The 11163-nt window shown below is 36.9% G+C and overlaps 1 protein-coding gene across 2 annotated transcripts; it reads right to left on the bottom strand.

The window, feature by feature from the left end:
* Nucleotides 1-1061: 1061 nt before the first annotated feature.
* LOC149014022 (Pentatricopeptide repeat (PPR-like) superfamily protein) lies at nt 1062-6945 on the bottom strand. Of its 2 annotated transcripts, XR_016174064.1 has the most exons (5): nt 5061-6945; nt 3451-3603; nt 3267-3338; nt 1509-1691; nt 1062-1399 (listed from the first exon to the last, which is right to left on the bottom strand). XR_016174064.1 is itself a non-coding variant. In XM_089159545.1 (4 exons), the coding sequence occupies exons 1-4, from the start codon at nt 6813-6815 to the stop codon at nt 1584-1586; spliced, it is 2088 nt and encodes a 695-aa protein (XP_089015671.1). In that variant the 5' UTR covers nt 6816-6945; the 3' UTR covers nt 1340-1583. The 2 variants fall into 2 exon arrangements, 1 of the variants encoding a protein (XP_089015671.1); XM_089159545.1 differs by having other exon boundaries at nt 1340-1691.
* Between the last annotated feature and the right edge of the window lie 4218 nt (nt 6946-11163).

Consider the following 11163-nt stretch of genomic DNA (forward strand, 5'->3'; position numbering starts at 1 on the left):
AACCATATCCCATTCTTAATAAAAAATATACTGAATAAAAAAAAAATCTACCTATTGCATATGATACAAGCTTATTCCTTCGGCTTTCCAACATTTTAATTATGTCCCTTTTATGACCCACGACAAGGAGAGTGTTGCATATTAACTCGATCATTGAAGGCACTATCCAACCAATATGGTCAGCTCACTCTCATTAGTTGTCATGGTGTTTAGATGCTGAATCTAATTCTTGTAGGTTCAACCTCGTTTTACCTGAAGAGGTCATATTTGGATGCACCAGAATCTGATACAATACCGATTAAGCATTGTCCCAAAAAAATTACCGATTAAGTATATTACCCTCAAAAAATTAAAAATGTGATTATTTGAAAAATAAAAATGTTCCTCAATTGTTAATGTCATAAGCAAAATTCTGTAATTTTGCCCCAGAAAACGGAGGGGGAAAGAAGGCAAACCCAAAACATTGAATTCATACAGAACATAGTATTTGTTTATCGCTCGTCAAATTCCATCAGTTTTTCAACAAAAAAAATAATAATAATAATAAATAAAATAAAATTCCATCAGTTTGAAAGGGTTCTGAATATCGGCTTTAAAGGCTAATTTCGTAACAATTTATACTTTATATTTTATATTCCATTATTTTCCTCACTCAGGTTTGCAGAATGAGAAATTATTACATTTTGTTTTGTGTGGAGCAAAAGAAACTAGCGACGTTATGTCTTATGCTTCATCCCTTGCCAGGACGATGACCCACAAATGAAGATAGTCCCAGGCAGATGGTTCAATTGACCCTAACGAAGACTGCCTGAAAATTATATATGACTAATTACATCTAGAAGTAGCATATTCCATTTTTCTTACCCAAAAAAAAAACATATTCCATTTTTGGGATGCAAATGAATCAGGCTTGTTGGGTTTTGGTGTTGGGAGTGCTGGACATATGGGGAAAGTAAAAGTTGGAGAGAAGCAGCAGGGCCTTGCCTAATGTGGTAAATTGGTCTGATTATGAATCTCTGGAAGTATAAGAAAAACAGTTATGCTGTATATTTCAGTCAACATTACCAGATGAATCACATAAAAAGTATACTTAATTACATGTCACAATAATAAGATGACTGAATTAGTAGATCATCCACATAAAAAAGAATCTACATCTGTACATGCATAAATATTTCCTTGAACATACACTGGCAAATGAGGAAAGACTACAATACCATTAGAATAAGCGGGTCATCTGATTCTTGTTTGTGATTGATTTCCTCAAAGTCCTACATATTTCAGTTCTGTAAACCATCGCCACAGTAAAGTCGTTTCTGAAGTTTTTATTTTACATTTGTTCTTTTTTTTTTTTTTTGCCCCCCCCCCCCCTCCCAAGGGGAGCAGTCAATTACTTTTCCTGCGATGGATAACAATTCATTAGCACTACATGAATTTGTGAAGGCACAGGAACAACCAAGACATGGAACAATTTATGGAATGTACGATGGATTTACATGGATACCAACCTCAAAGATTAGAATTGAATGCAGTGGCTGAATCAATCTTTCTTCTTAAGCGTAACTGCATCATGTCTTCAATTATCATCTCAGTGACTGCTTCAAGTATCTCAGAGCGGACCGTAACATAGCTCTAGCTTTCCTATCTGGAGTACAGCCAGTTAAAATCATTTCTTCATAAACTGATGGAACCTGAAAATAAAATCCAATTGTTAGCCTCCCTTAGTATTGCTGATTGAGTTTTAAGTTTAAACATTTAAGAACACATCATCTATGATTCAATCCCAGAATCCAAGTATTGATTTACAATATCAGACATGAGCATGTACAACATTACTAGAATTTTTGACAGCTGATTAGTAGAAACAACGACCAATTAATATGGCTAATGTTTTAAACAAACTTCATAAGAAGTTCAAAATATCCACACAACCCCAAACCCCAAAAAGAGAAAAAACAATACCCATCTGGGTACCAACTTGCTTTCATTGTGGTCGGGCTATTTGTCAAATTAATTAAATATTTGCGATATCCATATCATTGCCTGTGCAGTCTTTATTAAGCATGACTTACAAAAACTCTGTTATGCACTTTCCCTGGCTATACAGAATACACTAAATCCAAATATTTTTTAAAAATAGCACCTTAAAGTTTTTCTTTTTTAAAATTTTTATGTTCTTATTTTAAGGTTGTGTGGTTTTCTTGCCCTTTTCCAAGTGGGATTATACCTCCAGCATTTTTTACTATATCTGCTCTTTTCCTTATTATTATTTTTTGTAGAAAAAGAATATGATTGTTTGGGGGTGGGGGGTTGTAACTTGTTTTTCTAAAAAATTAAGTTAGAACAGCTCTTTGGAGATTAGGCCACAGCTTCATGTTTGCTGCTTATGGTTGCAAGCTGCTGTTATAATATTTTTGTTTTCTAGCTTTTCTTTTTTCTAACCTCTAAACTTGCTTGCTCTCTGAATTCATAGAAAATGCAGGTCAAATCATGATATGTCATTCAGTATCTTGAATTGGAAAGTTATGGAGCTCAATTGACGATTTTGCTCTGTTTATTGTCCTACTTGAACTACTATAATTGATTTACAGCTACTGAATCCTTACATTGAGTTCTTGGTATACCATAGGGTTGTTATTGATTCTTTTTTGGATGAATGAATGATATATTAAAAGAAAACCACAAGCAAGGAGTTTTTAATAGGTTCAGGAGAACTTGAATTTTTACTATCAATCTAGAATATTTTCAGCAACTATTATTGGTATATAATGGCTTCTTGCTACCTGATTTCTTTAGTATATCACTAAACTGACTTCTCTTGCATTTTGAACGACTATACGAGTTGGTAAATCAGGAAAGACTAGAAACATGTATCACCCAAGTCCCATGACTTATTTGGACTTGGCGACATTTGTTTCAAGTCTCTCTTCAGACGTAATTCCATTTGATCAGTTACTCTAATTTTCTCCTCCAATCCCTTGCAAATCTTTGACCTTCTCAGCAATACTGATCCATCAGCTTTTCCTTCAACAAGAAACATATTTCTCTCTTTCTGTTCAATTTATTTCTATTTATGTAACCCTTATCCTCTTGTTTTCCCCCATTTAATCACTAACCTGCAGGATCACGATCTAGATTGTAAAACCTATCAAGCATCCCTTCCATTCGTATCTGAAGATATGATTTAGATGGGAAAACCTGAGTTTTAGATTTCACCCCCAAAATATCATCTTTTAATGTAAAACAAGCAAGGTAAGAGTTTCTACCTTTTCAAACTTCTCAACCCGGATTAGAGCTTTCATAAGGGTGGTATATGTGACTACGTCTGGCTTCAAGTCCTACATCCATAAGAAGGTAGCCGAGGTTTAGTTACATGTAGTCAATGACAAATGTGCATAAAAAAAAGTAATTAAGAAAATGATAGTTACCAAAAATCAATCACCCACTTACATTTTCCTTCATGTACTGCAATATGGAAAAAGCTTCAGCATCCCTTCTGTCTTCGCCAAATGCATTAATTAATGAATTGAGGACCAAAACACTGGGCTTGAGGCCATCTGCTCTCATTACCCTGAATGTATTTACTGCTTGGTCAGACAAACCCTGAAACACAGTCAAGGAACATCAACTTTCATACTTCTGAACTTCATTCTCTTTTTGGCAATGACAAGTAACAGAGCAAGAGTGTCCTAAACGTGGACCAAGAAAATTATCAGCTAAGTGTAACTTTGCATGATTAACTGCTGACTACTGGAACTTAAGGTGATTTGCCTGGGCTCCCTGTGTGCTTGAAGAGCCTTACACCTGGGATATCGGTACATAAGAAGCTCTATGCACGGCAAGTTGCTTTCAAATTTCACATTTTAAGTCTCTTCACCAAAGTTTCTTGCATAGCTATTGTAGGACCCTATTTCCAATTGCATTGAAACAAAAACCAAACCCAAACCTTAAAAATCCTAATTGAGTTGGAGCGTTACATTTACACATCAGATGTCTAATGACTCCCTTGGAGCAAAGCACCTAAAAGGACATTTATTTCTTTTATTCTCACTACAGAAACAATGATTTGATAACTCTATTATAACCCACCCACACACCCCAACCCCCCCTCCTCCCCCCCCCCCCCAAAAAAAAAAATAATAATAAATAAATATAGTTTGATATCTACTACTAAACTGCTTGGTGAACTCTCTCAAAGCATTGGTTCACCTTGTGATGACATGAGCAGTTCAAGTGCACCCACTTTGTGGCTACTGTCAGTAATCTACTCTAGTAAACCTTATTTGACCATTCTAACCATCAAATCAGAAAGTAATATATTTGGCAAATACTCTATTCACTTCTAAAATTAATCAAAGTTTTTGCTTTTGAAATTAAACATTTTCTACTGTAAAGATCATGATATCATTGCAAATTATAGATCCACCTTTCCTTCCAACAAATTCATTCTCCTACTCTCTATTGCCTTAGCCAATCCTAAAATCAGAATGTCCCAATTTGTCTTTGAATCTTTTATAAGATCTTTATTGAGGAATGCACTAGCTATAGAAAATAACCCTCTCCCTAAAGAGAAAGTAAGATTGGTATTATTCAATCACCTCTCCTCCTCTTAAAATTATCGTTTCATTTCAAGCTGATTTCTTTCTTCTCTTCTTTGTTTCCCCTGCTTTTCACACTGTACACATTCTATATTTCACTCTGCCTATCATATTGAAACTAATACTAAGTCAAGATTTGTCAACCAAAATGCAGCCACAATGCTTTCCAAAACTGGGGACAAAAGGATTCTGTAGCAACAGACAATTATACAACAACTCAGCTTTATCCCAGCTACATGGATCTATGCCTTCCAGTCAGCTCTGTTCAGGGTAATACTGGATACAAGGCCTAAGCCATGCATGTTGCATGTCTTTTCTAAACGAAACAAAATTACATTGGGCTTAAATCAAGGATGTGTTAATTGGCACGAATTAGATAAAGATGGGGTGACCATCTTGCAACTATACTGTATAGGATGTTCTTATTAAAGTTTCAAATATAAATAAGAGTAAGAAACGTACCCTTTGCGCATACGCATTGACCAAAGCATTGTACATTGTCGAGGATGGTTTCAACCCTGTGGACTTCAAGACCTCCAAGCACTCAACGGCCTCTGTAAACCTCCCAGACTTCCCATAAATGTCAACTAGCGTGGTATATGTGACAACATTAGGTAATAAACCTTGGCTTTGCATCTTTCCCAGCAAATCCTTGACCTCCTCCCACTTCTCCCGCTCCCCAAGAGAATTGATCATGATATTGTACGTCGTGGTACAAGGCGGGCATCCACTCTCCTGCATCTCTGCAAAGAGCTCATCAGCTCTGTCGTGGCGACCTGACTTGCGGTGGCAATCGATCAGTGTGTTCCAAGTAACAGTGTCAGGCTGAATTCCGTCTTCTTTCATCCGATCGAATGCAGCCATGGCATGCTCGAGACAGTTATACTTTCCAAAGGTGTCGATCATGACATTGTAAAAATGTCTATCTGGGCGGACGCCAGAATTCCTCATCTCCTTGAGAACCGAAAACGATTTCTGCCACTCTCCTCTGTCTCGATAACTCGCCAATATCCTACTGAACACATAAGAATTGGGCTGCACGTTGCTGGCTTCCATTTCTTTCAGGACAATTCTCGCGCTCTCCCATCGGCCAGCATTCGCATAAGCATCAATAAGAAGACTGTAGGTGTGTTCATCTGGCGATACCTCACTGCTCTCCATATCAGACACGATGGATTCGGCGTCTCTCAAGGAACCTGTCTTCACATATCCTTTAAGAAGAGCATTGTAAGCTCGAGTTCTAGGCTTCAAGCCCCCTTCTTTCATCTCTTCGAAGATGGCTTCAGCTTCCACGGTACGACCCAAATTCCCCAGAGCAGAGATTAACGCAACAAGAGTAGCAGTCTTGGGGCTCAAACCTTGGGCTTGAACGACGGCCAAGAAGAACATCGCACGGTCGGGATCCCCAGCCCTCGCAAATGCCATGATAAGGTCATTCAGTAACTGGCTATCAAGTTCGATCTTGTCGGACTCCATCTCCTGGTACAATTTCTGCAACAGTGGCGATTCCATCTTATTGGTACGGGTGAGGGATTGGATGATGAGACTGTAATTGACAAAATCGGTCTGGTAACCGTCGCGGCGCATCCGAGCCATTAAATGGAGAGCCTTATCGAGATCATTGTTGCGAGCACAGGCACCAATTAGAGCGTTGTAGGTTAAAGGGGTCAGTGTCTGCTGTTGAGAGAGTAAGAACGCCTCATATAGCTTGTCGGAGCGGCCAAGGGCGTGGATGAGAATGGAGTAGAGTAATTCGTAAGAGAAGCATAGATTGTGCTTTCGAAGCCAAGAAACGAGGGCGTAGGCTGTGTCGAGAGTGGAGGAAGAAGAACACAAGGATCTGAGAAGAGAACGCCAGAGTGGAGCAGGAACCGCTCGATACGACTCGGCAAGCCGGAGCTCGGTGGGGTCGAGGGAAGTGGGAGAGTAATAAGTATCCGAGATAGATTCGTTGTTCTCAGTTGTGGACTTAGAAGAGAGGAAGCTAAGGAGAGGAGTGAAATCGTAGCGTCGATTTTCGAGGGAAGTGAGGTCTTGGGAGGAGGAGGTTAATGTAGAAATATCGCCGGCGGTGGCAGGAGTGGGGAAGTTGAGGTTGACAGTGGTGTTAAGGGGCGGAGAGAGGGGGAAGCGATGACGGCGGAGAACTGGAGATGAAAGGTGAACGGACGAGAAACAACGAGACACTGGAGTTGGGGGCAGAAGGAGCATGTTCATGTTCCTCTGCTACTTTTCCCGCAAAAACTCACAGAGAAGCTACCAAAGCAGACGCAGACGAAGAAGATCAACCGATTTATTCTCAGTGGATTCTGGATAATCTTACCAAAGCAAGGGGGTGGTGGTGGTCTGGACTCTGGTGGATTCGAAAATCGGTGGATGTGAAACGAATCCAGAGCCGGAACCGGTCAGGGTCGGTTCCTAGTTTTATCGTTTTGGTCCGGAAGGTTCCCCCGGTTCAGCTTCCAACCGGATTATAGTGACGATTTATTGCGTTTCCTCACCTTCCTTTATGAAGATTGAAAAAAATGATGACAAATCCAACACTGGAAGCCCATTACAAATCCAGCCCATTATTATGGACGCTAAAAGAATTATCTTCGGTCGCGTGATAACTATTCACCTATCAAAAACTCATTCACGTTCTTTGGGTTGGGGGTGAATTAAAGGTATCTGTTAACATATTACAAAAACTACAATTCGCGTTCTATGAGGATCTATTTGGTTACATGCATCTACAAATTTGAAATGAAATGAGATTTTAAATCTACGGATTCATGGTATAAAAAAAAAATAATGTTTGATTAGCCTAAAATCTATTGAAATTCTTAGAGTTCCATGAATTCACAAATTTTATCCATTTTATACTTTGGGTGGTGTTGGTGGAATCCATGAATTTCATCCAATACTCAAGAATGACCTAAATTCATGTTTTTTAGACAAAAAAGATGAAACTATAAATGTTTTACAATCAAACAAGTGTAAATCTCCAATTTATGAATCTAAGAATTTGAAACCCGTGAATTTAAATAACCAATTGTCAAAATGGTCCAAAAGTCACTCTCCATTCTGAAGGTAAGTTTTGATGATTCAAATTTACTCTGATATTTATTTTTTTATCCATAAAAGTTAGTGTCACAGATATATGTATCAACCGGTATCTCATGCACAAATGTGACATCCAACAAAGAGGACCTTACGGTTACAGAACTTCTAACAACTACACATTTGCCCAGATAATTCTAAAGAGAATCGAAAGCTGAGACTAATTAGCACGAGAAAATTACATAAAGGAAAACCTCAACTCTGCAATTTTTTATTTTTATTTTTTCTTTTGTAGAACTTCAATCCTACCATTTACTCTCTTAGCTAGGCTAGGCTAGGAAATTAAAAAGTAAAGGGCTTAATTATGACACGTGGTCGCTAAATGCGTGCTATGAAAACCTTCTTTAGACACCATTTTATGAAAAGCTTGTATGTGGTCCAAAGTCCTCACAAATGATATTTCACACACTCCTAACCGACTGTGTTGCATTGGTTAAATATTTACATGAATATCATGTTTCATATTTTTTCATTCACCCCCATCGTCAACATCCCCCTCCCCCAACCAAAACCCAAACCTTAAATAAATAAATAAAAATTCCATGCCACTAGATTAATTAATGGGCTTTTGATGGTGAATAAGACAGATAGTCAAGCTAGACTTTGAAAACCAAGTGGCAATAACCAATTAGTGTTGATAATGGGAATTGAATGAATAACCTAACTAGAACAACAAGTGCTTATCTTATTATATAGATGCATGAACTAGAGAATTTTGAGAAACCTTAAAAACATGTAAACAAATATATGATTCGATAACAGGGAATCTATCTCATGCACTCAAGAGAGCAGAGCTTGGGGGGGGGGGTGTTGTAGGTAGATTCATGATCATTTATCAGGATTTTGATTTGCTGCAAGCCTGCAACGATCGATGATGTGCTTTACAAGTGTGATGTTAATAGTGGAGTGGAGTCGTGTTTAATTCCATTATTAATTAATGAAGTTTAAATAGGTAGGTAGCTAGGTAGCTAGCTTCTGAGTTGGCTTACTTGGTTTGGTTTTCTATAGGACCAATAAAGCACACTGAAAAGGTATTAATGTTGCAAAGTAGCAAGTGATGATCAAACTGATGAGGAGGCCGGATAATGCATGTGAAAGTCTGAGTGAGGGAACCACTGCTTTTTTCCCTTTCCTTTCCTTTCCGACGAGGCTTATAAATAAATAATTCATGATTAGAGAGCAATTGAGTCAATAATTAATTGAAGAAGAACCGATTCGATTCGTCTCAAATCAAATATATAGATTAAGCAATATATATATATATATATATAGTGCTCCTTTTAAGGACGCATGCATCCTCTTTCTTGGCCTCGATCGATCCTAGCTAGCATAATTCATAATTCATAATTCATAATTGTGTGTTGTGTGGTTAGTGTTAGCTTTAACCAATAATGTGCATTCTAATTAGAATTAGAATAGAATTAATTACATCCTCCTCATCTCTTTCGTTTTCTATTGCAGAGCGCAGCGCCGCCTTCATGCATGCATGCATGCGTGCATGCAGTCAGTCAGTAGATGATGATGCATGATGACGTCAAAACACATATAGGTAGCTTGGTCAGATTTAAGTTCACTTAATTAGGTCATCATATAATAAAATGACAGCCACTTGGAATCTTAATATGAGTGGTTATAAATCATGGTGGGTATATAATCACATGGCATAAAATCCATTTTAATAATTTCACCTTCAAATCAAAAGTAAGAAGCGCACTAGCTACCACCAGCATATAAATAAAAAATAAAAAATAAAAAATAAAAAATAAAAAATAAAAAAGAGCAACCATAACTAGCACCAACACCAACAAGAGGTATATATCAATTATCAACTGCGAATGTTGTCGACCTTGAAAATCTCTTCTTTCCTGTTACAATATTCTCACACTATTTTGCTTCGTATTTCGAATGTCCCTTTGTACGTAAATTATAGTTGAACTTAACCTCGGTTGAAATTTTGAAATATGAAACTATATTATATATGTTGAAAACCAAACATAGTAAACAGTATCAGGCATCTATACATGTCTCTTTCCACTCAATTTTATAGTCACTTTTGTGTGCCAACGTATCTAGCTAACATCGCCTGGGTTGTTTCAAATTTATTGTAGACTAGGTGAGACTATTCTAACATGCTGCTTTTCTAATATCGTAGTGTCTATTTTCTTCTTCCCTAATGTAGTACATGTAAGAAGCTTCAATGGTTGCATGATTCTTCTCACAACATGTTTGAATAACAAGAAGCTTTTGGTTACCAAAGGATAGGAAACTTTTCAACCTCTCGACCATCGCCCAATTTAATTTATAGTTTGAATTGGGTAACCGTTGGATTACTTAAATGCCACATGGCACAATCTTAGAAAATAATTATAGAGAATTGTAGTAAAAAGAATTATAGAAGATGTGAATCCTGAATCCCTAGTCTCCTCAAATTTTGGGAAATTAAAAATAATAATCCTAAATTATTTTTTCTTCTTCTTTACTTTAGAAAAGATTTATATATATATATATATTAAGAATGAAAATATTACGTAATATATCATCAAGCAAAATTAAACTCACAAGATCTTCATTAAGATCTATTGGTCTAACCAACCAAACAACATTTTAATGGTATCCTAATTACATTACTTTTAATTATTATTATTATTATTAAACTTTGACAATAATCTATCCATATCTCCTGTGGATTTGTTTTTTTAATTTTTTTAATTTTTGAAAGGACAGCTAGGCATATCTTTCAATGGCAAGATTATGGGTATAGTCCAATATCTGATGTGTTGATGGATAATGTGACAGTAGTGTGACACAAGTTATTGATGAGCTAGGCCACCAACCTGGGGAAGCTTCTTAATGGTAGATTCTCCTTCTTTATTTTATATAATAATTATCATTATTAATTTAAGGTCCAATACTCGATCAATACAGGAGAGCAAAGACTATACATATACATATACAGAGAGAAAGAGAGAGAGAATTTATTTTATATTATTAATAATGTGTATATATATATATATATATTTGACTCACTCAAGTCAGGTCTAAAGGTAGGTAGGTCGATCGATCACAATATACAGATCGACCCTCACACGCCTTACCAGCATAGCATAGCATGCATTTGTGCCAATTAATTTGGTGCTCCTACCTAGCTAGCTACCTAGCTCTCCCCATAAGGAGACCAACTGGGGGCATGAAAAAAGGTGGTTTATTTGATTCTCTTACTGTCTCCGTCTTCTCATAATTTATATTACAAGCCAAGGCAAGCCAATGTAACCCTAGCCCCAGATTTGATTTTGCTTTTCAGATTTATAATTATTATTCTCATTTTAATAATAATCACCAAAGATTCAAACCCATGGCCGATGTTTAAGGTTTCTTAATTCCCCCCCCTTAAACAGTCTAAAACAAATAAGAAAGAATATATCTATCTTCTCCATAAAAACCTGGAAGAAAAGAAGTACTCTTA

This window comes from Hakea prostrata, chromosome 6 (assembly GCF_041222555.1).
Source record: "Hakea prostrata isolate BN-2017 chromosome 6, UWA_Hpros_2, whole genome shotgun sequence".
Taxonomy (NCBI): Eukaryota; Viridiplantae; Streptophyta; class Magnoliopsida; order Proteales; family Proteaceae; genus Hakea; species Hakea prostrata.

Bases quoted from the DNA above. Each gene is read 5' to 3' on its own strand.
- LOC149014022 (XM_089159545.1), bottom strand. From the start codon at position 6,815: ATGAACATGCTCCTTCTGCCCCCAACTCCAGTGTCTCGTTGTTTCTCG. The intron at 3,339-3,450 runs GTAAGTGGGTGA...TTATGGATGTAG, and splicing joins TGCAGTACATGAAGGAAAAT to GACTTGAAGCCAGACGTAGT. The intron at 1,692-3,266 runs GTAGAAACTCTT...TTTTATTTTCAG, and splicing joins GGGTTGAGAAGTTTGAAAAG to GTTCCATCAGTTTATGAAGA.